The sequence below is a fragment of the Branchiostoma floridae genome, chromosome 10 (assembly GCF_000003815.2).
Source record: "Branchiostoma floridae strain S238N-H82 chromosome 10, Bfl_VNyyK, whole genome shotgun sequence".
Classification (NCBI taxonomy): domain Eukaryota; kingdom Metazoa; phylum Chordata; class Leptocardii; order Amphioxiformes; family Branchiostomatidae; genus Branchiostoma; species Branchiostoma floridae.
The window spans coordinates 11,562,404-11,590,310 of NC_049988.1; the positions used below are offsets into that span (position 1 = coordinate 11,562,404).

At 39.9% G+C, this 27,907-nt stretch overlaps 4 protein-coding genes across 6 annotated transcripts in view; 3 read left to right on the forward strand and 1 right to left on the reverse strand.

Annotated features, from left to right (window-relative positions):
• LOC118423849 (cytochrome P450 3A8-like) overlaps window positions 1-3,420 on the forward strand; it is a 24,289-nt gene extending 20,869 nt beyond the window's left edge. The window contains exons 13-14 of the mRNA XM_035832137.1: window positions 1,606-1,768; window positions 2,172-3,420. Of these exons, the coding sequence (XP_035688030.1) occupies window positions 1,606-1,768; window positions 2,172-2,264 (256 nt within the window). The 3' untranslated portion in view covers window positions 2,265-3,420. The remainder of the gene's footprint in view (window positions 1-1,605; window positions 1,769-2,171) is intronic.
• Window positions 3,421-3,890: 470 nt separating this feature from the next.
• LOC118423848 (NF-kappa-B inhibitor zeta-like) lies at window positions 3,891-13,504 on the forward strand. Its single transcript, XM_035832135.1, has 8 exons — window positions 3,891-4,316; window positions 6,952-8,200; window positions 8,790-8,898; window positions 9,332-9,542; window positions 10,083-10,285; window positions 10,853-11,032; window positions 11,356-11,457; window positions 11,961-13,504. The coding sequence occupies exons 1-8, from the start codon at window positions 4,160-4,162 to the stop codon at window positions 12,000-12,002; spliced, it is 2,253 nt and encodes a 750-aa protein (XP_035688028.1). The 5' UTR covers window positions 3,891-4,159; the 3' UTR covers window positions 12,003-13,504.
• A 1,851-nt stretch (window positions 13,505-15,355) lies between these two features.
• On the forward strand, window positions 15,356-20,562 carry LOC118424376 (glutathione peroxidase 2-like). 3 transcript variants are annotated; one of them, XM_035832925.1, is made up of 3 exons: window positions 15,356-15,489; window positions 18,199-18,438; window positions 19,094-20,562. In XM_035832925.1, the coding sequence occupies exons 2-3, from the start codon at window positions 18,211-18,213 to the stop codon at window positions 19,439-19,441; spliced, it is 576 nt and encodes a 191-aa protein (XP_035688818.1). In that variant the 5' UTR covers window positions 15,356-15,489; window positions 18,199-18,210; the 3' UTR covers window positions 19,442-20,562. The 3 variants fall into 3 exon arrangements, with proteins under 3 accessions (XP_035688818.1, XP_035688819.1, XP_035688820.1); XM_035832926.1 differs by having other exon boundaries at window positions 15,384-15,518; XM_035832927.1 differs by lacking the exon at window positions 15,356-15,489 and adding an exon at window positions 15,581-15,603.
• A 723-nt stretch (window positions 20,563-21,285) lies between these two features.
• On the reverse strand, window positions 21,286-27,754 carry LOC118424868. Its single transcript, XM_035833675.1, has 13 exons — window positions 27,506-27,754; window positions 26,844-27,035; window positions 26,257-26,475; window positions 25,675-25,788; window positions 25,330-25,385; window positions 24,900-24,956; window positions 24,414-24,535; window positions 23,631-23,767; window positions 23,158-23,319; window positions 22,825-22,901; window positions 22,538-22,632; window positions 21,780-21,883; window positions 21,286-21,457 (listed from the first exon to the last, which is right to left on the reverse strand). Exons 1-13 carry the CDS (start codon window positions 27,656-27,658, stop codon window positions 21,374-21,376), a joined length of 1,572 nt encoding a protein of 523 aa, XP_035689568.1. The 5' UTR covers window positions 27,659-27,754; the 3' UTR covers window positions 21,286-21,373.
• Between the last annotated feature and the right edge of the window lie 153 nt (window positions 27,755-27,907).

Genomic DNA, 27,907 nt, shown 5'->3' on the forward strand with positions numbered 1-27,907 from the left:
GCAGCTGGATATGGTTTTGGAAACGGTCAGACTATCCATCGTCAGTGACACTCAGTGACTCAGGAGAGTGGATACTTATCCGAAACGTCTGACCGTTTCCAAAACCATATCCAGTGGCTTGAGTAACTACTTTTTGGCGTAATGAATGTTTTTTCAAGTAGCCAGTACAAATACAATGTGGCTTCAATTTGGCTTGCTTTTTTTAAAAACCAACTTTGTCACCCCTACTCGTCTTCATAAGATAATGGATCCACAAAATTTGATCCTAATTAGTTTAGACTGTATCACTTGTACAGTACCATAGGTCTTTGTAAGGTAGTTTCCTATATCTCTTTTGTCTTGTATCTATGGCTATCTTTAGGACCAGGTAGACCATGAAGCTCTTCAGCAGATGACCTACCTGGAGATGTGCATCATGGAGACACTCCGCCTGCATCCTCCTGGAGCGATCTTGTAAGTGATATTACATCATGTGGACTTCCGTGCCGCTTCAATCAAATTCCTGAACACAAGTTATAAGCAGCTGGTATTGAAGTGATGATGATCCAGGCATAACTGCGGCCGGGTGTTTGGGCAAGAACCCTGAGTGGTCCTGGGTTTAAACCATGTCTTTTGCTACCAAAGGAAAGGCACTTATTAATCGATTAAAACAACTTTTCTTACTCAACCGAGATGTAAAAATGGGTACCTGACCAATCAAATGGGGAGGTAGAATCTGGTGGGAGGAGAGGGTTGGATTCTGCCTCCCAATTCCGTGCTTAAAGACTCAGTGGATAACAACCCATTGCCCCTACTTTATGCTTGTATGTCGATGAGGGTCAGACATTCTGTAATGAGCGACTGACCGTTTATACAATTTATCCAGTTCTTTGAGTAATTTTTTTATTGAGTACGTGCGTATATATTTGCTTTAATTTTTCATGAAGCACGACCCGGATATGCACAAAAGATACAACCATCCAGTGGCTGAAGATTCCAAAGGGAATGACTGTGGTGATCCCAGTTCTTGCCATTCATTACGACCCTGAGAGGTGGCCTGAACCAAAAAAGTTCATTCCTGAAAGGTACCATGATTCTTTTCTTTTGTACTTGATCAGTGATGCTACAAATGTATATTGCTCTTGTCACAATGTGGAACTTTGAACAAAAGTTAACATTAAAACAAATCACAATGCCACATGTAATGTTGTCAACTCAGTTTGAGAAATAAAATGGTCTTTTTTTATGCTAGCTCTTGTTAAGACTTGCGATGACTGTTACTAAGCAATTGTATAACACACACACACACACACACACACACACACACACAAAGATATATCTACAAAGTTACATTGCCTTGTCTATGGTCTGGTCTTAGGAGTTTTTACAACCAGTTACGTCTCACGCCTGCTTACATTTCCATTCTTATCATACTTCTTTGTCAATGCTTCTGAAAGTGCTGCAATATCCTAATTTTTCTACCAACCTAATGAAGTTATTTTTGGAAGGTCTTGTCTAAGTAAGCTTAAGGCAATGGATTGACTGGTTGTCAGAAGTATTTGTCTTTAGTTCTTAGGTGCTAAAATTGACAAAATTCAGAATCTGTTGACACCATCCTTGCATAAGGTTCACCGCAGAGGAGAGAGAGAAACGTGACCAGTACGACTGGCTGCCGTTTGGCGCGGGACCACGGAACTGTATCGGGATGCGCCTGGCCATGATGGAGGCTAAGATCGGACTGGCCAAGGTTTTCATGAAGTACCGCATCAAGACTGGGCCTGATACTGATGTAAGCATGATCATGTTCAATTCATTTTGATGTTATGTGCATACATGTGATGACAAAATAATGTTGTGTGCAATTCTTTTAGCTTTCTACTGCTGAAATACTCACTCACTAACTCATTATCCGGTTAATTTTATACCGTTTGCCATCACGTTAGGGTTAGACATACTTGAACATAGATGCAGAGGCTTGATGGTAGGAAACTTTATGTCATAACAATTTTAAATTGAACTTGCTCATTGACCACTAAGTCTCTGCATAACAACCAGCGCGAAATGTTTGATAAACACCTGGTTCTGAGATATTATACCCAAAAAAATTTAGAATTTGGAATTTCTTGAGCAGAATGAACACGTTGGGCTCGACTCTTACTTTTCATGTTTTGTCCGTGTTCCTATTTGACCAGATGGCACTGAAGCTGAAGAAGTTGGAGCCCTTTCCACAGCCGGTGAATGGTATCAAGCTGAGGGCAGAGTTGAGAGCTGGAGGGAACAACTAGACAGGGCTGAAATGCACTTATCACAGTGCTGCCGGCCCTGCCATTTGCCGTAGTTGTATATCAGTATGATTGGTTGATAATAGATTTTATTTCATTCCATTTACCTTCACCAAGAAGGTTATATTGTGGGTAGCTTTTGTGTGTTTGTAGAAGACCAGCAAAATGTGAGAATGCCTGGATGGATTGTATTGATATTCGATATTTGGTTAGGTCTTGATGAGACCTGGAAACAGTTAGATTTTTGGCCCCATAGCAGCTTGTTATGGTACTGTAGCAGAACTCTGGGTTTGATATTCCGTTTGTTTTTTTCTTTAACATTGATGAATCATCAGCTACAATACAAAGACCCTGATGGTATATGCATCATCATTTACAAACTTTTATGGTCACATTTTATAGTTACAGATACAGATTTTACAGAATTATGAAGGGTGCACAACATGTATTTTATCCTAATCATGTCATTTAGATTTGTTAAGATATTTGCATGGGTGCCTAGCCTCTACCAGGCTCCGTGGAAAGTAGCAATTGGCCAAGTAAAGTGAATAGTATGCCAGGGGAGTCATCTGGCCATATATTAAGGGTCCAATATGCGAGCCGCACTGACTCCGCTTTTACGGATTCCAAAGTAACAGAGTCAGAGAGTGGAGTAAAGATAAAATGACCCAGCACCCAGGCTATAAAGATAGTGATTTATGTATGTCAATGCTCATTAGCAAGTGGGCTAATATGTTAAAAAATAATAGAAGGGTGACTTATATATATATTTTGTACAAACATATTTTTGGTTGAATGTAATCAGGAACTGGTGTAGTTTGGAGTCATTGCTGTTACAAGGAATTAAGACTTAGTCAATTAATGATGCATATGATCACCATGTTTGTACTAAAATGATTGTCCAATGTACGTTTAACGACGCTATTGTCAACTATACCAGTTTGGTGGTAAGTTTGCTATACATTATGCTATGCACTACATAGATCACTAAGTTAAATGTTAAAGTGTTAACTAAAAATATGCATATGTCTTACTGCAACACCTTTTCACCTATGTTGTGCAGCAACTTCTTCTTTGTGTTTAGGTGGCCACCACCATCTTGTTTGTTGGTATTATGAATCAATCACATATTCCATCATGAAATATAGGAATTTGGTCATGTATGTGTATTTATTGTTTACCCTTACACAAGGTTTTCAAAATGTATTTACTAACGTTAACATCCATAAAAGATCACAGATTCTTAGATGGATGGTCATGGACCCTCAATAATATTCAAGTCATGTCTGCGTACTGTATAAGAGCTGTAAAACACAGTCAAGGATGTTTAAATACCAGGAGAATATCAATGGCCACCATCAGACATAAAAGGGGAAAACGTCATGACAGGGGGAATCCCCATCTAAACATTTTAACATTTGACCGGTTACATTAGTTAGGTTCACAGGTGTGTTCAGGTCCGCTGATGCAAATGTTGGACCGGACCACACGGTATAGGAGTGTCCTTGATGTAAAGAGTGTTTTTTCTTCAACTCATAATCCTTGACTGTTAATATATTTCGCAAAACAAATTTATAATCATTGAAAGATGTAATTTGATAGACAATGATGTATGAAAACAAAATATGAGCCTTTGGAAGTGCCAATCGTCCAGTACTAACCCCATGATTTTGTATATGGTATGATCTGATGATGTCATCCAGAGTTTTGATCACGCCCTTCTATCGACCAATCAGCTTGCAGATTCCCACGACTGATGGAAAGGTAAACTTCTGGGGATTTTTCTGGTCTCATTTCCTCCTCAGTAGTCCTCCCATCTACCGAGAAAGAAATAAGTAGAACTCTACAGCTTCTCACAAGTCTAAGTTTAAGGTTTTTAGCAGAGTATCTGAGGGAAAATGTTATCCTGGGACGTCGTCGCAGACGACAGCGGGGTCGACTCGCCCGGGTCGTCCCTGGGCTCGCCCACTCGCCACAGAACCGCCATGAGCCACGACGACTCTGCGCCGAGCTCGCCCGGATCTCCCGGGTCCTGTGGACCAAGTTCTCCGCCAGGTTCGTTCAGAATTTGTCCATAGCTTTCTTCCTAACACGAAGAATTAACGTTTGGGTAACATTTTGGTCAGGAATCTTGAAGGCGAGCCACCAAAATTCATGCCCCAGTTTTGCCCCATGGTGCGTAGGTGTCGCGCCCTTTTCATTTCAGCTTCCGTTTTCGTATTACACGACCGCCAGATCAACATTTGGTCTGTAAGTAACGTTACATTACTTGTTTGATGGCGTAATTTTTGTCCGCGGTTTTAAACATTGCTGGAAATTGCACGTAATGCACTTCTCAACAGTATTGAATTTGATATTATAATTTTGATCAAAGATTTTCATATAAAAATTCTACTCCTAGTCTGACTTTTTTGGGTTTTCGGAAAAACAGTTCTGATTACACCTGATTGCATTATACAAATTATGTTTAATCTTTTCCCATGATCTAGATGAATTTGTGGTTAACAGTGTTGTTGATTGAAATGTTTTGATTCCATGTCTTCTTTAAATCTGCCAGAGAATTGCTGCTATTTCTAAAAAAAAAGCAGAAGCAGAAGTTTATGTCCACAAAAGACTTTCATATCAATGTATACCTGTTAGGTGTGTTATGCATCTGTCCATATAGCTGGGGCAACGTCGCATGGAGGATTACGCGAACGTTGCCCCAGCTACTGTCCATATAGGTAGGAACACTAAGCTGTTTTTATACACAGGACTTGTGCTGAATTTTCACTTTTGTTGTAGGCTCTAGTTTGATTTGACATTACATTGTGGTGTAATCGTGTTTGACCCAGAATCAAGACGTCCTGGGTTCAATCCCCTGACATGCTGAAATGTTGTGGACAGTGCCCCCTGTGGAAGGCACTGAACATGAATTTCCTCACTTCACTCAGTTGAAATGAGATGAAAATTAGTAACGTTACCTAGCTTTGGTCAAGGATGTCTCTTGTGGATGTTAGTAGTAAATGGAGGTTCTGTGAGGAATTTAGTTGTAACACACCGAGGATCAAACCTTAACATTGTGTACAAGGCATCCCTTGGGACTTGACACCATCTAAAGGTTGTTGCCTAATACATAAAACACATTAGATCTTAGTAAATGTAGTTTTACCATTGCCAATGAAAGTTGAAAGGAACCACCAGGATGGTACTGAATTTAAAGTTAAGTTGTTTTCAACTCTCTCAGTCTCTGTGACAGACATTTATGTTCAACTGTCACAGCAGTGAAATTATGGAAAAATACAATTTCAATGCAGAAGAAGCATTTAGCAAATAACTATAGTCTGATGCATGTTTTTCTTGAAGGCATCCATTTTGGAACCGGTTTGCCCACATGTCAATCAACAGGTCAATCACCTGTCCTACCTGCACATCTGTTGATGTTGTCAAGAATTGTATAGTATTTTCAAAGCATGAAAGTTTGTGGATACATTTCTGAAGTTGGCAAATTTAGTTTAACCTTAGTTTGAACAAATTTCTTGCATTAGCTGTACATAGCAGGCATACAAATTGCAAGGTAGCACATCAAATCAGATCAGTGTAGAACAACAATCGTTCTTTGTCACCTTTATCTCATACATATTCAATAGATGTGACGTAAATATAATGATAATGCTAACACTAGTAACAAGCAGATGATTTGATGTATATTTGTAACATTTCATGTATTTCAATTTTTCTCTTCTCTTTGATTCAAAAGCTTGAACAAAGGAGGGAAACTAGTTAGGTAGAAAAATGTATTTCTTCAATTGTTACTAGTAATGACCTTTGATATTGATTATTGAATGTTGAAATTGTTAAAAATGTTAACCATAAATGTTTAAGTATATGAAACTCTTATGTGAAGTTTACACTAACATTACAATAAACAACTTAAGCTAATATTAGGCCATTGCATCAGACCGTCAAAATGCTTCGTCTCAACTTTCAGGTGAGACTTTGTACTTTTCCCTCATTTGCATATGAAAAGAAAGGGGAACAGCAGAGCTGAAAGCAAGCAGAGATGACCCTGGGTCACATGCCTTTTAGTTCATGCCTCGTTGTTTGGTCACAACACACAAAATAAATAGACGCAATGTCATGGAGCCACTCCTTTATGATGCAGCCAGACTAGGTTACCATGGCTGCACATACGTAAGCACTTTGTACATTTTTTGAGCAAGGTTGAACAGCAGGATTCGGTTCCTAAGTCTAAGAAGAAATGACGCAAGGGAAATTGTCTCATTCCTGGTACTGAAAAGAAATGCCATCAGAACCTAAATTAACCATGTTTTGCAAGGATCTAGCACCAGAGACATTATAAAGCACACTTTTTCACTCCACATTTCTCAGTTTTTCTTCTGGTCAGCATGTAGGTGTGATTGTACAGGTAGCATGATCATATCTAGACATTACACATATACATTAATTTTGTTTATCTTCCAGATCATGCACCTTCCTTACAATACATGTACTTGATGGGGAAAAGCACAGGCTTACAGTTACATTACAGGCATTAGCCTGACTTGCAAGTTGCAGTAAATAGGCTCACATCAGCTTCATGGAAAACAATCCATAGGTACTAGCTTGAATGGGACATAGTCAAGTTCTATTTTGTTTGTCTTTAGTTTATCATCCTGTGTGTAACAAGAATCACAATTCTTTCCCCTAGATATGAAGATCCCCACTGAACGTCAGGTAATCCTGAACAGCAGGGGCAAGAGAAGGAACACTGTGAAAAGCATGCTGATAGAGAATGGAAACTACCCATACCCAAACCAAGGAAGCCCACAAAATGGCAAGCAGGGGAGCCCGAGACGTTACACGAGTCAGGCAAGCCCACCAAACCTTCTCTACCTTCAATCTACAGTTGGAGAGTATCCTGTGGTTGTCAACACCTACAGTTTAGCCCCTCAGAGTCAGATGCCTCCAATGAATATCACTTCCAGTGCTTGGCCGGAGATAAGTGTGCTATCACCAAGTAGCACTTTGTCATCAACTTGGCCACAACCAACTGTGTCCAACAAGGTGATGCTCCCATCTTCTTCAATCAGCAGTTCATGTGTGAGCAGTGACTCTACAGGACACGTCACCAGCCAGTCCCCGCAAGTTGCTGTGGTCACCCCTTCGCGCTCCATCCCTTTGGAATCTTCCATCACACCTAATGATAATGGGGCTGTTGACTTGATCCTGGCCTTGAATGAAACCTATGCAGCACCAAACTCTGATTCAGCCAAACCAGAATACGAGAAGCCAGACATTGGCAACAGTGCTTGGCTGCAGATTGACACCAAGGCTTTAGGCAATGGTCTCCTTGACAACATCGAAACGTTCGACAGCGTAGATTCAGGCTATACTTCTATCAAAGGTGGAAGTGAAGGGATCCAGATGCTGTTTGACACAGAAAGTCCATACAACCCGCAGGGAACAAGCACACCCAAATGGAGCCCTCCTCAGACAACAGCTTCAGTAGTGGCGCCACCTAGCGGTACAGTCTCCCCACCAAAGACATTCAGCTCCAAGAACGGCTTGTCCATGGGCATCATGCAGGAAGTTACACTAGCAAACACCACAACAACATCGCTCCCTTCATACACCTTGCCACTCTATGAAACCGAATTTCGTGCTCCAAAAGGCCCCCCTACCACAATGTACATCCCACCGGGAGGGAAGGTACAGCAACGGCCGCTCATCAGGCCATCACAGTTGGGAGTCAATAGTTTGATGACAAACCAGACGTTGCCACCTTACACTATCCAGAATCACTCCCTTCCCAGCGCACAGCCACACAACAGCGGTCCTGTCAGTCAGCCACGTCCGACAAGCCGTCAGTCTGCAGAGCGAAGCCTGCCACTTGCCAGGCAGATCTCTCAAGAAATTCCTAAAGATGCGCTGTTGCATCAGGACGACGATGGGGACACGTAAGTGTCAGCCACTTCTCTGTTAACCTTCATGCAAATGTCACATTAAAAAATAATTTGTTGTCTGAAATGGACTATGAAGCCCAAAGCAAAGTTAGCATGTGATCAAAGTGCTGTCTTCACACCAGTATGTCATAACTCAGCATTAATACTAGTAATCGATTTCTTGTGTCTGACTCTGAACTAGCTAAGTACATGGTATTTATGAGGAAGTAAACACAGTGACAACAAAAAAGAACAGTAGCTGCTGGCGGCAAAATTGATGTTGGCACTAGTCAAAGAGATGATACTATGATTACTATACTTTATGTACATGTATGTGTATCTATGTAACTGGTATAAACGCCCTTTGGCGTGACACACCAGCTTCACGGGCACGTGGCGCGGCAGCAGCTGGTTATATCCCACCGAACGAAAGACCTGTCACACCTAATTTTTGTACATCTATCTGCAATGGTTTCTATATGTACTTATGTTACGTAGAGGCCGAGCAAGTGTTACGTAGAGGCCGAGCTGCTAACTAGCTAGAGCTATTCAATTGGATACCATGTTAGTAATGTTGGGTTTGTATTTATCATCCACACCACAGGTACCTGACAATAGTGGTGATGCAGGGGAACTGTGATGTGGTGCAGGCTGTGGCAGAGCAGATGGTCAGCCTTAACCTCAGTCTGGACATCCCTGACAAACATGGAAAGGTTGGTATTGCTGTTTCTGCCGTTTCCAACACTGTCACTAGAAATGTACATGACGTGTGCGTCTCATTACATCTGTTTGCAAGAAATCTGTGGATTTGTACTTTAGTCTATTCTATTCCTTTGATTATGTTATGGCAGATGTTTATGCCTGTACAACATATGACACAATAAAGTGTGTAGTACTAGTAGAAAGGGCAGTTCAACTGAATTTGAGCTTCAATGTGCTTTCATTTTAACTTGCTATGATAGATGGTACAAATACATCTCGTGTTCCTAAAAGTAAATAGACAAACAAACCATTGCCCAAATTCATTCTGACAATCACATTATGTGAAGGAACCAAAACTTACGTTGAATATAAAGCCTCAAGTTTGCACTACAATATTGCTTTTTTTCTTTGAGAAGTCATTCTTGTTGTTTGGTTGCCCGCCAGACTGCCCTGATGCTGGCTGTGATGGAGAAGAGGGGGGATATGGTGTATCACCTGGTCCGTCTGGGGGCAGATGTGAACAAACAGGACAAGGAGGGCCGTACAGCGCTCCACTTCATCGCTGTGAACGGGGCCATAGAAGTGCTGGAATGTCTCTACAAGGCATGTAAGGAAGAACACAAGGAAATCAACATGGACTGCAAGAACTACCAAGGTAGAAGATATTCCTGCATTTAGAAAAAATATCTTCTTGTAAGTGCGGTATGAAGACTAGCTGACTACTGTGTACCCCTGTTTCAGGGACATCAGCATCAGTATGATCTAATACTGGATACTACTGCTTATAGCTTGCCTAGTTTGCCTTAGTCAACATGAAGTTTGGAATGGAGGATAGCTAGGGAAGAAATCACTTTTTTTAATAGTGTATTATAAGAGTTAGTTTCCTATCATCAAGTTACCGGTAAGATTTGGAACTTTATTCTTTGCTTTCAGACCAGATATGTCCATAGCAACATAACCAAACATAACTACATAAGATATAACAACCACAATGATAGAAAGGAAACGATATGAGAAACAATAGTAAAAACTACAATGATAGAAGGAAAGAATATGACAAACAATAGTAAAAACGATAAGAGACAATGACGACTCGCATAATGTTATACATTGGCAAAGCCTTAAGGTTTCTTTTTTTCCTGTATTAACTTAAATCATTTGAGTCTCTAAATGTTGTGAATGTTTATGTCCACAGGCCTAACAGCCCTGCACTGTGCCCTGATGGAGAGTGGTCACTGCCAGGGCCAGCTGAAACAGCTGCCCAGGGCCCAGTCCATCACCAACGTCCCCGGCACGTTCATGGAGACACGAGAGAAGCAGGTCCTGAGGGGGAAACAACAGAAACTGCAGCAGGTGGTGAAGGCAATGCTGGTCATGGGAGCCTCTCCACGCTGTCAGGTCAGTCATGTCTGCTTTCTGTACTGTACAATGCTAGAATACCAGCAATTGCAATGATGTCACGAATAGTTGGGCGAATAAATAAGTAAATAGATAAGATGTCACGGGGATGCACTGGCAGACAGCAAGCAGTTGGAGGACAATATATTAATTTACATACTATTACATGAAATTTGATCTACTAATGTAGATATTATTTAGTAATCTAATCTGCTGACGTCCTGGTAGGCACACTTATTGTAGGTAGAATATTCCAGATGTTAACAAAAACAGTGATCGCTCATATTGACTATCTATTTGACTGTTGATATTTCCATTTTAATGTTAAAGGCATAGCCCGCATAGTCTTGAGCTTCATTTTGCATTGCACATAGTGTAATGTAGGACCCACACTTGCTATGAGTAAATGTAGCCTGAAATGTCAAATTTTTCCTAACTTCAGAAGTTGTAGGTTGCTGTAAAAGCTATTATTTGTTAAACAATCATCTGTAAATGAACATGTGTCGGCCTTTGATACAGAATAAAGTAACTGAGCTTTCAACTTCAATATTCTTGATTGTGACTCAGGATGCAAAGAGTGGCCGTACAGGGCTGCATCACGCTGTGCAGAGCTGCAGTACTGAGCTGGTGGAGCTGCTACTGTTTCACTACCACAACGCTGATATCAAGCACAAGTTTGTCAACCAGACAACGTACAACGGGAACACAGCACTGCACGCAGCAGTGGGACTGCAAGATGACGGCAGGGTGAGTTCTCGAAACTGCGGTAACTTAAATTCACACCAAAAATGCCTTTATTCCCAATATTGTTTGTGTAAGGAAAAAAAAGTCCACCAAAAATCTATTATCTTATGAATCTTCTTTGTTAGTTACTCTGCACTGTAAATAGCCCAACAAACTTATAGAGAAGCATTGAGGAGACCTGGTGTTCTTAGCCAAAGATGATTGCACCAGTACTAGCTACTGGAAAAAGCATGATGTTCCACCTAAGTTGAGAATGACTGCTTTAACATTCTTACAACAGAGCATGTCTTTGGTGTCTTGCTCAAGTGTGTGTTTTATTACTACAGGCTGATATTGTGCGGCTGATTGCAAAGAATGGAGCAGACCAGAGCATCAGGAATGATGAGAATGACAGGGCCATAGACCTGGTCAAGAAGGAGGATACTGCAGTAGGTTTTCTATTTTTCTTTTATTTCACATCACATTGGACATATACATGGCTTCACTTTACTTTTCACTTTATTTATTTTACCAGGAAATGACTCAGGTCAAACTAGACCTGCTTTACAGGCAATCCTGGGCACATAGAAAGAACACAATGACAATACAGGCTCATACTTGTGTTATAACAGTTTGGGAGAAACATGTTAAACACTAGTTGCTTTGCTTTGGTTGGCTGGTTGGCAGTCTTTTGTAAGCTAGTAGTTATAACGATACATGTACCATGTATATATTACCATATGACTTACTGGAATCTAGTGAACATTATATTTGGAACCAAGAACTGTTCTGTTGACAACAGCAGACACAGGACTAACATAGCATGTGAAACATTCCTTTCAAAATTAAGTTTAATAGGTTTATTATTGAATGTACTAGAAGTAAGACTTGAAAGTCTCTGATTATCTTGTTCATTCTCAGTCAGTAACTGTTCTGTTGTATCCATTCACAGGTCCGCAGCATTCTCGGCGGTGGAAAGAAGTTCCGCAACTGAACAGCTCACCTGGTCATCTGGTGTGGTGTCCTAGGCAGCTAGCAGGAAACATCTTGATAAGTTTGTTCATATGAAGGTTTAATGTGTGAAGCCAACACCCTAGAAAGGGGTGGAAGTGTACATGTAGACTTTGCAAGGCAGAATGCTTTTGCTTAGCACATAAAATATATTGTACTTGAACAAAAGCACTCTACCTTGAACGTTGCATGAGATGTTTGAATAAGAAGATGTTAACTTTTAGTCGATATACAAGTGGATGTTTTGTGTAATGTAGACATTACAACAGAATGTCCCAACATTAATTCAAGAAATGTGCAGATATTGTGGGTAAGGAATATTCAATGTGGTAAATCATTCACAAAATCACAGCTATGATCTGGTCCATCAATGCTCCAGAGGAAAATGGAATATTCCTCTTGATCTCATTTGGCTAATCATTGGGGGACTCATTATACAAAATAACTGTTTTTAAACAACAAATATTTGTCATCTAGGGATCTGTCGGGCAATTGTATCTCATTACAGACAAACATTTTCCAAAGACATAAAACATTGTTCCTTGCCTGCAATGAAGCAAAATGTTAAAGTTCATATTGAACGTTGTACATGAAAGTCATCCACATTGTCATTGTGGATGGCTGTCCAGGTCTTTGCACTAATGTTACAGCCATGATCTTCTTCTTGCATATGGCTTGCACTTTAAGATCTTTGTGTAGCTTTTGCAGTCAAATTGAAATGCTATCAAATCATCAGTATTGTCCAAATGACCACACACAAAAATGCCAAAAGATAACGGGTGTCATCTGAAATGACTGACTGTCTAAATCATATCCAGTTTCTTCAGTAATTACTATTCGGCATATCTTATTACCCAGATGTCTCATCTTCATCAATGCACACATGAAAATCTTTTTTCGTTATTCAGCTACATCAGTGTACTTGTAGCTCAGACAAATGCCCTTATCTTTGCGGCTGTAATGCTAAGACCTGGACTTATTTAGCCCCTATGGTGGCTCCTTATGATCAGTAAACACAAAAAAAAAAACTATCTAAAATGTTATCCACCTTCTGCCTTTAGAGTTTTGCGTGTTCTTAACTGTAAAGCAGAGAAGTAGCATCATTTTGATGTACGAAATACAACAAAAGTGGTTTGACTTTAAAAGTCCCTTTCTGTGATCTTTGATATCATGGATTGTACTGACACGTTGTTTTAATAGTGTTGCTACATTTACACTTGCCGTAACAATGCTACACCCATGTCCAGTATCAGGGTGAAGTGCACGAAGTTGTCCTAAGTTAAGTTAGATGGCAGAAGTTGTCCGAAGTTGTCCGAAGTTATGACGTCATCCTAACTTTGGACAGTCGGCCGGGTGGTGTACGAAGTTGTCCGATTTTACGTCATCTATGAATCCCGATATAGCCTCAAAGCCAGTAGGAAACGGTTGTAACTTCGTACAACTTCGTACACCCTAACTTCGTGCACTTCACCCTGATACTGGACATAGCTCCAATGCTAGTATGTAAGAGTGGATTTGCCTAGATGATGCTAAGAGCTGAGAAGGGCTGATCTGTGTTTGATAAGTGAGATGGTGCCTTTTTGAATGTATCTGTATCAAATGTAACAAAGTTACACTCTTCCTGGTATAGGTTATAAGTGATGTAAAGTATGAGACAATGTAAAGATAGGTGAAAATGTCAAGAACATGTCAAGATAGATGAAAAGTAAAGTTTGATTTTCTAAGTGTGGTTGATGCAGTGCCTTTGCCTGTTTTAGGGGAAGTTAGGAAGTTACATTTCACTAAGTTTAGGACTATATTTTGTCTATGAGAATGAGTGTGTGTTAAAAACATATGCAGGCTACTTAAGTGCCTTATACATTGCAAAGGTGATGTGATTGTGTTTTTCTATTTCGATTGTGAAGAACCATAATTGTATAGTGAGATTAATAGTTATAATTTCATATGACAATATACCTGGAGTATACACTGCGAGTTGAATTACTATGTATATTTTGAACAAAAACTGACTGGTAGATTTATATAATGTAGTTTTTCTCAAAAATTTACTTGTGGTGATTTTCTAGTATACAAAGAGTTGTTATTATTTTATAAACAGTTAGGGGTAAGAAATCTTGTCAGTGTTAAGCTATACAAACTATACACATACTTGTAAGTGTTATTCTAAGAAGCTGTTAAGATGTAAGCAAATGTGCCAGTAAATATTTGAAGGTGTGCTGTAGTTGAGGTTTTGTTGTACATTTTTGTATCAATCAAGTTTTGACAAAAGAAATATTATCTTCAAAGTATATACTATATAACACAGATCATGATTATTAGGTTTTAATCGGATTTGTAACACATAATTGTTAAAAGTATACAGTATTTTATGCTGTACTGCTACTGCTAATATGGTTGATTTGAATCATTTTATTTTTGTGTGGTGGTTGAAATAAAGTCCTCTAGCTGGGTCACTTGATGTCTTCTTGTTTACCTTTGCTGTCTGTTAATTTACTCTTCTACTTTGAAATACAAAATGTAGTTTCATTGAAAGTTGATTAAACATGTCGTTATAAAAAGGTTGCTTACTATACTGCTGTATTATCAAAGGTGTGTAGAAACATTTTTCAAAACTTACTCAAAGACATTGTGATTACTTTTGTTAAGGTATGATTGTTGCACCCGTATTGCATCAGCAAAAAAGCAAGTGCAGAAAGGACATCGCAAGGTGGAACTACATTGTATATCCCTCAAATTAGTAGGTAGCCAGGATAGAAAGTAATGCCTTTGTGTACGTATACACAATCACGTCACTATGTCATCAATGGTGATGTATGCATCATCCATGTAAAGCCTACGAACTGCAGGTATGTACAAGACAAGGAGCGGACTTCATGGACTTTGTACCCAGGCAAAAAATGACTTGTAGAGCTTTGCACCGGTTTCTAAAGCCAATGAGATCAGTAGCTTGTAACATTACCCCAAAGAATTTATCTATTAATTCGGTTTTTTTCAATAACAACCATTAACGGGCCCATTAATCAAGTAAAACCTACAAAATTCAGGTACATACAGGACAAGGAATGGCCTTTGTACCCATGCAATATCAAAATGACCTGTAGAGCTTTGCACCGGTTTCTATGAATCACTTAGTCCAAAGCCAATGATGCCAGTGGCTTGTTAGCTTGCACCCAAAGGTAATGGAATATCTTTAATTAAAAGATTTCTTCAGTTGTTTTCAATTTCCATCTTTAAATCAACAATGATTTATCAGAATTTTTGCTTCTTGAAATGTTTAATTGACTTAAAACTGTCAACTTTGTCTACTCGCAATGCAATCTGGGAAGTGGGCGGGGCTAAGAGGTCATCAGTTGACCCGATCTCAGGATTTGTATTCTGTAGGTGGAGCGGCATAAATTTTTGTGCCAGTCCGTGCAACGCTACGTCCGTTGGGGTGCTATAAATCAGGAAAGGCGGGCTGATAAGCGGTGGTGAGTACTAACAGCAAATCTTGTCCCTGGTAACCTCCATCTGAGCTTAAATGTCGTCAAGATCAAGAAATTCGGTATTTTGTATGATCGTTTTTAGAGGTTGACTTGTTGCACGTGAGTAACTTCCGCCTTTTTAGGCAACATGTGTGGATCTCTCGTACCTTCCAGAGATTTCGTCCTTTTTTATCCTTTTTGCTGAGTCACGGTCATTGTTACCGCTTCTTGTTTGTATCTTTGAATCTTAGGACTCATTTGACTAAACATGCCGTTTGTCGGGACTATCATAAGTGTTTTAACGTAAATAGAGATCTAGATGGAGTTTCAAAATTTATCATATTATGCAAGAATTTGAAGAAAAAAACGTGTCATGACTCGAGATCTCTACACCTAAGTTAATCTCCAAGCAGATTCCTCCGGTGGCATAAAACATTAACATAAGCTGGGGAAGGAGTCTAGTCGGCAGAGGAGTAAAATTGGCCACCACTCCTTCCCCAGCTTATATTACTGTTTTATGCAAGGAGGAATATAACCTCCTTGGTTTTATGCCACCGGAGGAATCTGCTTGGAGATTACACTTGAGTTACTAGTACAGGCAAGAAGGTTTTTATTATTCTCCAAGTAGGTCGCGGGGATTAATAGTGCCCCGAGTTGCCCAGAGGGGAGCGAGCCAGTAGAAATCCCGGCCACTACTAGTACTAACCCACACAACCCAACCTCTGCTTGGAGAATAGGTTTTTATTAGCCTGGAAGCTGTTACACCAACAAACTAAACGGAAACGTTACATGTAGTTAACCAAAGTTAGAGCTAGGGTCACGTAGTTCTTAAGATCCCGTCAGATCCTCCACATAGACTGCATTCTAAGCGACGTGTGGCTGTCAGAGAAAGCTGGCAATCTCTAGAAAACGCTTTAATGAACGTCCGCCCCAACATCTGCTTGGAGTCGAAGATAAATCACCACGAGTGGTCAAACATAATCATCTTACTGCACTAATGCCCATTGGGACCTGTGATTGTCTCTACAACCTAAGACCTAATAGTATTATTAAATGTATCCAACTGGCAACCTTTGCAAATTGTACAAGTCAACTTTCAATCAATAATTGATAACCCTGGTACGAAAGCAAACGGAATGAAGTGGAATTTACATTTGAAATCATATACCATTTTTCTAATTATCTATCAGAAAAAGGATGTTATATGAATCAGGACCAGTTAATCAGACATGTGTAAATGTTGCAGACTTTTCCTGAACCATGATGCAGATCTACAAGTAGCAGGTGGGTAGTGGTACCATAATCCATGTGCCCAAACAATCTCCATTTGGCATTTGCAGAAGCAAAGTACTAGTAGTAATCTCCATTAGCGCTGGGACAAATGGAGATTACTGCTTTGCTTCCGCAAATGGAGATTTGTTTTGGCACATGGATGCTGCCTGCCTGCCACAGGTAACGTGAATCTGCTTGGAGTTAACATTATTTTTTTTCAGAAGACAGTCAAGTGATTGTCCTTTGCCCCTGCACTAGTCTCAATCTGTGGCAGAAACTGGTGCTCTTCAGTCAAAAATTTGGTAGAGTCAGACTCTTATTCTTGTTTTCAAAATTACAGGTAAATCTTGCTATAGAACAATTCCTCCTAACCAGTGGTGGGTACCGGTACAGAAAATTCAGGTACAGGTACAGTACCTGATCCTCTGGACCCGATCTATACCGTACAGAGGATCAGGTCCAGGTCCGGACCTAAACCTGGATCTAATTGTTTGTGAAAACTTGTGAATGGACAATACTCAAAACAATGGTGTAATTTTTTGTAATTTTACAAGGAATCTACATTTATTTGGGGGAGTATTGTACATTGTACTGGTACTTACCCCTGCTCCTAGCCTGACTAAAATCGCGCCCCTAGTGGCCGGCCCCACAATTGCTGCCGCTCTCGGGGAGGGGGTAATTAACCCCAGCCAGTGAGAGCTTGTGTAAACAAAGGCTACCCCTGCTCCCAACGAGACAGGTGACCTTTTAAGTGGAATTAACTTACGTATTGACTAACGTTGTATATACCGTATATTCTCGAATAAAGTACGCACTTTTTTAACTTTTCAAAATTGAAAAGGAACTACAAGTTGTTGCCAAAGTTGGGGTGCGTACTTTATTTGAGGTCACTGCACAGAGAAATGGTAAAAAAAGCCTAAAATAAAGCAAGGTGGAGCTACACTTCTAGTAATGTTTCAAAACATGCACATTGTAAACAATGTTGTTGTCTTGTAGTTGTCTAAACATGAAACAAAGAAATTGTCTAAACATGATTTACATAAGATTGGCATTTGCATACAATCCTTTTGAGTTAGTGACTTTGACTTGTACAACTGTTTTTTCCTGGTTTCTTCTACCAGTTCACATTGATTTTTATAATTTGCAGTAGGCAATTCACAAGTTTATAGAGACAATGACAGTGTAAATACAGGTTATTTCATGCAAAATAACCTGGGGAAAACATCATAAATTTGAATTTATCCAGTTAAAGGTCTGTTCAAAATTGGTGGAGAAGAGGTGCGTACTTTATTTGAGTTTTTCCATTTTACCTTTCAGTCCCAAAGATCTGTCTAAGACTTGTCCAAAATCAGGGGTGCGTACTTTAATTGGGGTGCGTACTTTATTAGAGAATATACGGTAAATAATATCCATGGTTTTACAGTGTTTCATTTTCTCCCGCAGGAAGAATAAAACATGGCGGCTGCGACTGCTGTCAAGTCGTTTTTCGAGCTCTCAGCAAAGGCGCTGTCTGGAGAGATGGTGAGCTTCAGCCGGTACCAGGGGAAGGTGGTTCTGGTGGAGAACGTGGCGTCGCTCTGAGGCACGACGGTGCGGGATTTCACCCAGTTGAACGAGCTGGCCGCCATGTTTGGGGACAAGCTAGCTATCCTGGGGTTTCCCTGCAACCAGTTCGGGCATCAGGTCAGTGTGTGAACCACCCCAGCCTAATTAAATCTTGCTTATAGTTATAGCAGCCCACCCAATGTCCAAACAGGAAGGGGCCAGTTGCAGCCCTGGACAGCAGAGTTTGTGTTACACAGACCAAGGAGGTTGAAAGAGTCCTTGCACAAGAACCACCCGGCATTCTCAACATACCATCCAACTGCAGTACACTTTGATTTTATCCTTTCCACATCTAATGAGTAAACTTTTATCCAAACCTGAGTAGTGACAGTGTAACCTTTTTGTAAGGAAATAAAGAACCTAGCTAAAGCTTGTTATTCTCAAACATGGAATGTGGCCTTCATAAATCTACAGTTATACAAAGGAGCTTATGCATGTGCTTATGAGACTACTGGTCTTTTAAAAAGTTTTATGATTACACAGCCCAGAGTAAGAATGATCATTTGTCATAAGTGGCATGACAAAGTGCACCAATTAACCTTCCAGATTCCATAGTTGCTAGTTTTGCACCCTCCCACACAGCTATGTGTGACATTGTTACATGTAAGTTGACCTCAGATAGCAAATTGCCAGAACTCTTTTTCATTGTCTCTGCAGTTGTGTAGGAGCAAACTGAAAACATTTGAAAATCTACCAATTGTGAATAAAACTGTTACTCTTGGTTTTTGTCCAGGAAAATGCCACCAATGAGGAGATCCTGAATTCCCTAAAGTACGTCCGACCTGGGAACGGTTACGAGCCCAAGTTCGACATGTTCTCGAAGGTCCAGGTCAACGGGTCCGACGCCCACCCTGTCTTCGCCTACCTACGAGAGAAGCTGCCCATCCCTGCTGACTCCGAGAATGCGTTCCTGATCATGAATGATCCGAAGTGCGTCATCTGGAGTCCGGTCACGCGTACAGACATCGCCTGGAATTTCGAGAAGTTCCTGATTGGTCCAGACGGGCAGCCAATCAAGCGATTCAGCCGCTACTTCCAGACCATCGACATCAAGAATGATATAGAAGCGCTGCTGAAGTAGGCTGGCCAATAGGAAGGCTCCTACCAGATTTGCTTTGGAAGGCAGTTATCTTGTTTAGCAACTTTGTACCTGGGCTTGATTTGCATATCTAGAATATTGCAGATTTACATACAACAACTGTGTAAAACACAGCAATCACTATTTGTACTTGAGCATTTGTACTTGATTGATTATTGGCAACAATTTTTGGCAGCCTAAACATAGTTTGTCAGTTTCATTTCAAAACTGCAGTAAGACATAAATCATGTTTCACATTTTACTGTGCAGTGAAGACCAATTTACTTGCAGTATGGTTCTTGCAGAGAAACTGATTAGGTTTAATTTATACATTGTATAGATTTTCAGGTTTTATAAACATAGCTCTAGACATTCCATAGATTACAAGGGCCCAGTTGAACATGGCCTAGTTGCCACTCTTGTTCCATGATTATATAGCAAATGTACAAGCTCTGTATAGGGATTATAAGGAGGTACAGCACACATGAAGTGATTTTTGTATGCATCAACAGGAATAGTGTTTTGAGGTACAAGACATTGATACAATGTTGCAAAACAAGTGGAACATCTTTGCCAGCGTTGTAGCAGTGCCAACCCATTACGCTCATGAAGGTTCAGCCTTAAAGCGAATGCTGGCTGAGCTGGAACCATTTCTGTAACGGGTCGGATTTACTCTACTGCACTGTCAAAGATGGCTACCCTCCATTGTCATTATAAACTATATTCTGTACTTGTGTGTTCATTTATGGTTGGTTTTGGTATAGGAAAGAGTAGTGCTATCTGTTTGTGACCACATTTACTTATCTCTGAAGCTAAACTCTAGGAAAAACACAGCACTTTTCCAATGACTGGAAATTGAAATAGTGTAACTTAAGACAATCCTAACAAAAAAAGCAATAATGTGAAGTTCAGAAACGTCAAGAGTACTTTTTGATATTACTCTTAAAACTCTTTTATCACCCAGGATTATGGAGAAGTGGAGCTGATCCATAGATACAATCTTTTTGTGATTTTCAGAGAAGAAGAGTTAAACTTGTACTAACAGAACTTCACCTTCCAATATTAAAGCCTTTTTGTCACTACAACATATTTTTCAGACAGAATAAATGACACAAGTCACTTTGTTTCTCTCTTCTCTTGCATGTCTCGACTGACATTTGTTTCTGAATTGGAATTTCTAATTTTACTTACTGGCAACTTCATTCTCTATATACTTATGGTATACACCAAAACTGAGATCAGTTATGCAAAGAACTTTTTTATTTGCTCTCTGAGTATCAAACTCCCTAGTGGCAATCCAATAAAAAGGAGAAATTAGATACCTGTGGCCTTCAATATGATTTGCTAATTCATGATGATGGCAAACTTTACTTAGTTATTTTCAATTCTACTATACAGATTAAAAATGTGCACATTGAATAATCCAATTGCAAGCAAACATAAAAGTCACAATACTAGTGTATGATCCATAAGAAATAAAAACAAAACTTTTGATATCAAAACTGGGAGAAGTTAAAACATTCCATCTTTTAAACATAGGCTTTTCTATCTCACATTGCATTACAATTCTGCATGATTGCTGACTGATATTTCGAGTCTTGTTTTGTACATATTTTTAAAAATAAATAATTTTCACAACATACATTGTATTTGCATAAAACCTGTTTGCAAAATAAATCCTCCCCACTACATATTACAACATAATCTCTAGCTAAAGCATAAACAAGTGTATGGAAAGGGTAGCAGACGGCAGACTCTAATTCAATTAGAAAAATCTGCCTAATATTACATTTTCCAAACTTATAAATAATGTACAAGACTAAATATCTAAACTGCAGAGCCATACATATTTTATGCAATAAAAATACAGCTCTGTGGTTCACAATTATACATAGAGTTGTAGCATTATATTATAATAATTACAATTATAATACTTTAAGAAAAGACATAGTCGGAGATGTCCTTTTTCTGTTGAGTGATGATACGGTCATATAGAAAGTCTTCAGACACAATTGGCACCTGCAGAAAGACAGAGAAAAGTTGTTCACATCTTGCTGTCTCACTGGTATACAGGTACATGTATAGAAAAAACAATACCAGAAAGACAGAGAAAAGTTATTCACATCGTGCTGTCTCATTGGTATACGTGTATACAGGTATAGAAAATATATTACCACCTTTACGCACCTTATTAGGGGATATTCTTTTATAACATAATCTCATTGTTGCCACAGATCAAGGTAGTAGGCCAGGCTAACATACAATATAAATTTACATCAGAAAATTCTATCAACACAAATGAACTCTCCAATCTAACACATTGAGATGATGTATGCCTTACCTGTGCATTCTCCGCCAGGGACACTTTTGTGGAGGGTGTTTCTCCTTTCATCTCCGAGGCAGACGCCACCAAGGTCACGCCTATGTACAGCTGCTGCTGGGTTGCTTTAAACACAAATATCTCATTAGTTTTACATCCTTCAAACAAGCTTTAACAATCTGTTGTGACGTTAGAACTTTGTGATGTTAGCATCATCTGATAACCATTTTCCTACGCAGAGACATCCAAGGGCTCCTGCAAACCACCTGATGTCTGTACTCTGCTATCTCAACCGTCACCATCTCCACCTATTCTCTGATTGGCTGTTTTGTGGCAACGCCCACAGGAACTGATGGTGACGGTTGAAATAGCAGAGTACAGACAGGAGGCGGTTTGCTGGTGCCCTTGGATGTCTCTGTGTAGGAGAATGCTGATAACAGGTGGCCACAAATCAATATGTCACCGAAAGCCAATTGCTTTTCACTGTTAGTGTCCTCTGGAAATCAAGTGAGAAAATATAACTTGAAAAATAGTCCATTTTCATAATCAACAATTGATAACTGAGCTGCACGTCCTTTTAAAACACAAGCTAGACATCTTTCCATTGTATCATAACATTTGTGATAATCACAGGATGTCATTCTTAACTAAAATCAATGTTCCTTTCCTAATTGCAAGAGAATACATGTCATAATGAGTAAACATGCTGTCCAATTTTAAAGAACTCAAATACGAAACATGAAAATGTTCTCCCTTCAAAGACATTTCTTGTAGCATACCTGTTTTGCCGCCATGTTTAATGATGAGGTTGTAGATTTCAGAGTGCTTGTCTGCCAGCTTACCCGCAAGGTGAAAGGTCATGCCAGTAAGGATCCTGTAACAGTAAACATAGTCGATTCATAACATTTTCAGTTTCTCACTCTATTCACAGTAAAAAAACTTCAAAGGGAGGCAAATAAGCTCTTAAAATACCCTTCTCTGGACCAAATGTACAGTTTCTAAATCAAAATATCCAAGGAAGTGTAATGATTCAAGAAATTAATGTTAGTAAACATTGAAATCTCACTTGGTTGCTGGCATCTTGGCTGCAGTCTCGTACAGTTTCTTCATTTCATCAACACTCTTGGTTGCTTTGATACTTTTCTGTAGGAACACATTATGGAACAACATCTCCCACTGCACTTTACCACCGCACGGCTGCCGCACGGCTGCCGCACGGTGACCTGGTGACGGTGAAAATGCCGTGTTGTGTTTTCTGCCAGCCTGCCACAAATGTTTCAACTCCCCAAAAAATACAAGTCTCCAGTTTCTCTCTATCACAAAATTAAAACCCTGCAAACTTAAAGGCATTTTGTTGTCATCTTGCTATTTTAATTGCCGCAAAATGACGCCCACATACCTTGTATTTGAAGTCTCCCTGTGCATGAGTGTAGTGTAGGATGTAACATGGCAGGATGTGGTGTGAGTTGAAGATGATGAGTTCCTTTTTGTCAGGTGAGGTGTGTGAGTCGCTTCCCTTCATCAGGGGGCTGCCATGGATCAGGGACGAACACTGGTAAACCTGGGGGGGTGGGGTGGGGGGGACAGGGCAAATATGTCAGAAAAATTGATACACTATTTAAAGTTTGCTAACAGCTGCTGTCATATAGCCTGGTATCCAGCCGTGTTATAGCTCCCGAGTATCTTCTGTCCTCTCCTCTCCGAATTTGTGGAGAGGACAGAAGAGACTCGGGAGCTATATATATGATACAGCTAGATACCAGGCTAGCTGTCATACACTTTGCAAAGATTTTGCCAGAGCCAAGTTATTATGTTGAAGAATTCTACTAACCTGTCAACTGACAGATTAAAATGCATAACAATATTCAGTACCTTGCCTGGCAGCACCTGGCACAGCAGGATCCTGTTTCCCCCCTTGATGTACGGCATGGAGTAGGACGGGTACTCGCTGAAGTATACACCCTTACCGTACCAACCCGTATCTGTCGCATGCTTGAAACCTGATTCACCTGAAGGACGTGTACAATAATGGCAAGCATATTATACCTTCAACTTCTAGATGTCTTGCTGTTGTGTTGCTAATGTACACAATTAAGTTTATTTTCTCACAGATATTTCTTTAACACTTAAAGTTGAATACAATCATCTAGAAAGATAAAATGTTAGATCAGACTGAATAGGTCCTCTTAATTCTTTATCAATTGCCAATTTTAATCTATGTTAAACTTGGTCTTCGGACACATGAGATTGTATTTTCTCCATTTCTTCTTCCCTTTGAAACAAATACGGCCAATGACCTGGAGAAAATGGATGTCACCATGTAAAGTAGACACCCTGAGGTGTTCCATTACATTATGTAGCAAGTGGTAGGATAGAATTTGAGGGGCTGGTCACCATATATATATATATATGTATAATACGAATGTGCTTGAGTAAGAATAAATAATAGAGCAGTAGTTTGTGAGGCTACACTATGTGAAGGTAATATTGATATCATGTATTTGCTTGTCAAAATATTGCCTGATCTTGGAGTTGGAACATTGTGGTGTGTTCAGGATTTGAGCAACAGAAAGAAATACAAACATTTAAGGAACAAATGAAGAAACAAATGAGGCAAGCTGGCAAAGCAAATATTGAAAAGGACTGGTTGTAGACCTGGTGCCTTAAACCCCAGGCTGGTGATAGGGTCGATGTTAGCCTGTGCTGTCCCATGGAAGGCCAACACTGGGTACGACAACATCTCTCCTCGCTTGTCTCTCAGGTCCTTCTGAGCTTGCCTGGAGAAAAATACATTTCAAAAACTTAATTATAACTGATTCATAATCATTTCTTGATGATATTTTGTTGTTCTGATGTAGTCCCATAGTACTTAATTGTCTATATAGCTAGTAGTTGTTATTGGTTGCCTTACCTTGTGCAATTGTTGAGCAATAAAGTTCATTCATGTATATCAACAAAAAGTATGCCCAGGTAGTTTTACCACCTTTTGATAATAGGATAGCCTCATGAACTCGGATTGCTAACAGTTTTAATGCTTGAACAGGAAGCACAATATGATAATATGTAGATATGCAATTTATGTCTAACTGGCAATAAGGTTAAATCAGGGTTTGAGGTGGTAAAAAGAGATACATGACTTACCTGAATCTTTTTACTACTTCAGGTGATACCACATACTCTACTTTAGTCACTCGATATCTGCAGATGAGATAAATACTGTGTCATTCACACATCAACATACAAAGATGTTAAGGTAGTAGAAAGGGGTAATGTTTGGAAGTGGCTTGTGATTGTATAATACCTTGTTGCAAGACGATAATCTATGCACAATTTCATGACGTCATGATGACGAAATAAAAGAATTACAGGACTACATCCAATTCTTCAAATGTTATAGAACAAGAAGATCGGACTAGTAATGGGCAGAAATACTAACTAGCAAGAATATTGTAAATGTCAAATTGGAGTTCTCTAACATACAGTTATTTTCTAAGTCACAAACATTTAGATTATCACTTGAAAAGAAATACATGAAGAACAGTTACATGTACAAATTGACAAAAGTTCTTACCCGCTGCCTGCGTCTAAAAGTCTGTAGAACTGAGACTCTGCAAGTCGAAAATGAACCTGTAATACCGAAACATGCTGATGATGGGGGAAGCACAGGACTAAGTCATGAATTAAACGCTCAATGAATCTGTCATGCTGATTAACAACTAGATCTAACACCTCTAACCTGCACTTCCTGTACTTTCTTCAACTCAGGTAAGTCTGGCCTTTGTGGTCATCTTCCCATTGTCACTCAAATAACTTCAGACACACACCAACCTAAACAAACTAACAGACAAAACATACACTCCATACACTCCATACACAGAGTTAATAGGACTGCAAAAAAAGGGTTATCATTCCTGACCTGTGCAGCAGACCCTTCCTTGTACTGTCTCTCTGGTATCAGGGGGAACTTGGTGACCTCTGACTTCTCCAGGGCCTCTTTTTCACCTTCTACCAACAGCAGCCCTTCTGACAACTGAAAATAATACAGTGTGAAAAAAAGATATAATAAAGACATGTTCCTTTATTCCGATACCCTTTATGATGATGTGATGGTGGTCATGCAATAATTTCATTTCATATCATAGTTTTTATTGATGGACGAATTGACCATGGAGCTGCTTTCATGACGAACAACTACCTCCTATATGCAGACCTACAAGACTCAGCAGTAGAGCTGTGCTACAAATGCTAATGGAGGACAGGGATGCGTGGCATTAGTAATCCAGGCTTCCCAAGTTGGCATCCGATGATGTTCTTGAGGACATTTAGTTTTTGCAAAAAAGTACATGTACAAGTAATTGTAATTTCAATGTCCCAAAAAGATTAGTGAAAACTTTCAATAACTTGACATAATCTTTGAATATCTGGCTGAGCATCATCACAGTAGCTTTACTGGAGTGCTCACAGAAAGAGTGTGACACAAAGTGACTCTTTGCCCCACCTCTTGTTGAAGTGTTTGTAGTTCCTTCTCTTTCCTCTCCATTTCCTTCTTAGTGTCCTGCAGCTCTTCCTCCAGCTTCTTCTTGGCCTCCACAGCTCTCTGGATCAGCGCTCGTCTCTCCTCCTCCGTCAGTTTGGAGTAGTTCTTCACCAGTCGTGTGGCATCACTGTCAGACTTCACCAGCGTGGATGCCTGATATATCCATGATTCACATTGTACTGATTAAAGTAAGAGGTTGGATGATTCTGTGAGAATGGGTGTATCATTGTATTTAAAAGACTATTTTTGAGAATAGCAGCCAGTTTGACAGCCGCTCCTATCGACCATTGGAATGATGACAAAAGCTTCCGTTTACAGGTGCAGCATGTGAACGGTTTACACAATCATTCAAATAAAAAGGAGTTCAGGAATCGGAAGCGTCCAGATGTGTTTCCTTGCTATCCCTCCATTACTCCCTCGGTGACGAATTCTCGTCTCAGCGGTATTTCCAAAGAACCAAGGAAGAACATCTACATCTACCCTTGCTACAATTCTGCAGTACTGGTAGCTCTTAAGAATGAAATCAAGAACATGAAATTCTCGGTAACCTTTTCGTTCTCAGCCTCGCACTCTGCCAGTTCTGTGTCGGTGTCGTCGCTGTCCTGTGGCTCGCCGCCCGTGGTCGGGTGGGAGTACTGTGCGAAGTGCAGCAGGTTCTTCCGGTAACAGTTGGCGCCGTACTTACATGGCGGCAGGCCTGATGTGGAGGCAACAGCTGACAGGTCTGCTTTATCTACAGCCTGGAAAAGGTGGCACAAATGTGCATAAAATCGAATGTATGAAAAAAAGTCTCTCTATAATTGCATAACCCACTACCTGAATGTTATCAACATATCTCCTTTTCAAATAACATTTTGCAAATTACATTATAGTATACAGAGGTAAATTATGCAACAACCACAATCATTTCCTGAGTAACTTGACAAAGTTCAACTCAAGACTATTCCATGTCACAACAAGGTTTGTTATTTTATCATCATTTACAAAATAATGCTTTCAACACCTTGTAAATGTAACGGAATTGTCTAAAATGTTTTATATTTAAATTTCAATAAGTAAAAGCATATACTACAAAATCGCCACTTTGTACGTCTCTCTTTTTCTGTTTTTTCATCTTTCCTAGTCAAACAGTTACTCACATGGCCATGGTTCAACATGTGAAAAGTGGGAGGGGCGCTTACAACTATTTAGACCTACAGATCTTCTTTACCTGCGAAGTCTCCCCATCCTTTGGGTGGCGGAAGTCCTTAAAGTGTTGTGGGTTCTTCCTGTAACAAGACGCACCGTAAGGACACAGTGGCAGAGCGTCAGAATCAGAGGTTTTCAGTTTCTTGGCCGCAGGTCCTCCATCCATGGCGGCCATGTTTGTTGTGATGGGAGTGACCTCAGGTAACCCCGGGCATGTCTGGGCGGCAGCGTGACGTCACCAACGCGTAATGGCTAAATATACATGTACATGTATGTGTAAATGAAGAAAAGAAAACACGGAATAATAGGATATGAACTGCAATGACAAGTCCATCACATTTTCGTATCAAACAGAACGTCTGAAGTCAGAAAGTAGGCACCTGCCAATGTCTAGTACACCTGTCACTATATCTGCAGTTGTCAA

Bases quoted from the DNA above. Each gene is read 5' to 3' on its own strand.
- LOC118423848 (XM_035832135.1), top strand. From the start codon at position 4,160: ATGTTATCCTGGGACGTCGTCGCAGACGACAGCGGGGTCGACTCGCCC. The intron at 8,201-8,789 runs GTAAGTGTCAGC...TCCACACCACAG, and splicing joins CAGGACGACGATGGGGACAC to GTACCTGACAATAGTGGTGA. The intron at 11,458-11,960 runs GTAGGTTTTCTA...ATCCATTCACAG, and splicing joins TCAAGAAGGAGGATACTGCA to GTCCGCAGCATTCTCGGCGG.
- LOC118424868 (XM_035833675.1), bottom strand. From the start codon at position 27,658: ATGGCCGCCATGGATGGAGGACCTGCGGCCAAGAAACTGAAAACCTCT. The intron at 24,957-25,329 runs GTAAGAACTTTT...TCTCATCTGCAG, and splicing joins CTTTTAGACGCAGGCAGCGG to ATATCGAGTGACTAAAGTAG. The intron at 22,902-23,157 runs GTATGTGGGCGT...GTGTTCCTACAG, and splicing joins AGGGAGACTTCAAATACAAG to AAAAGTATCAAAGCAACCAA.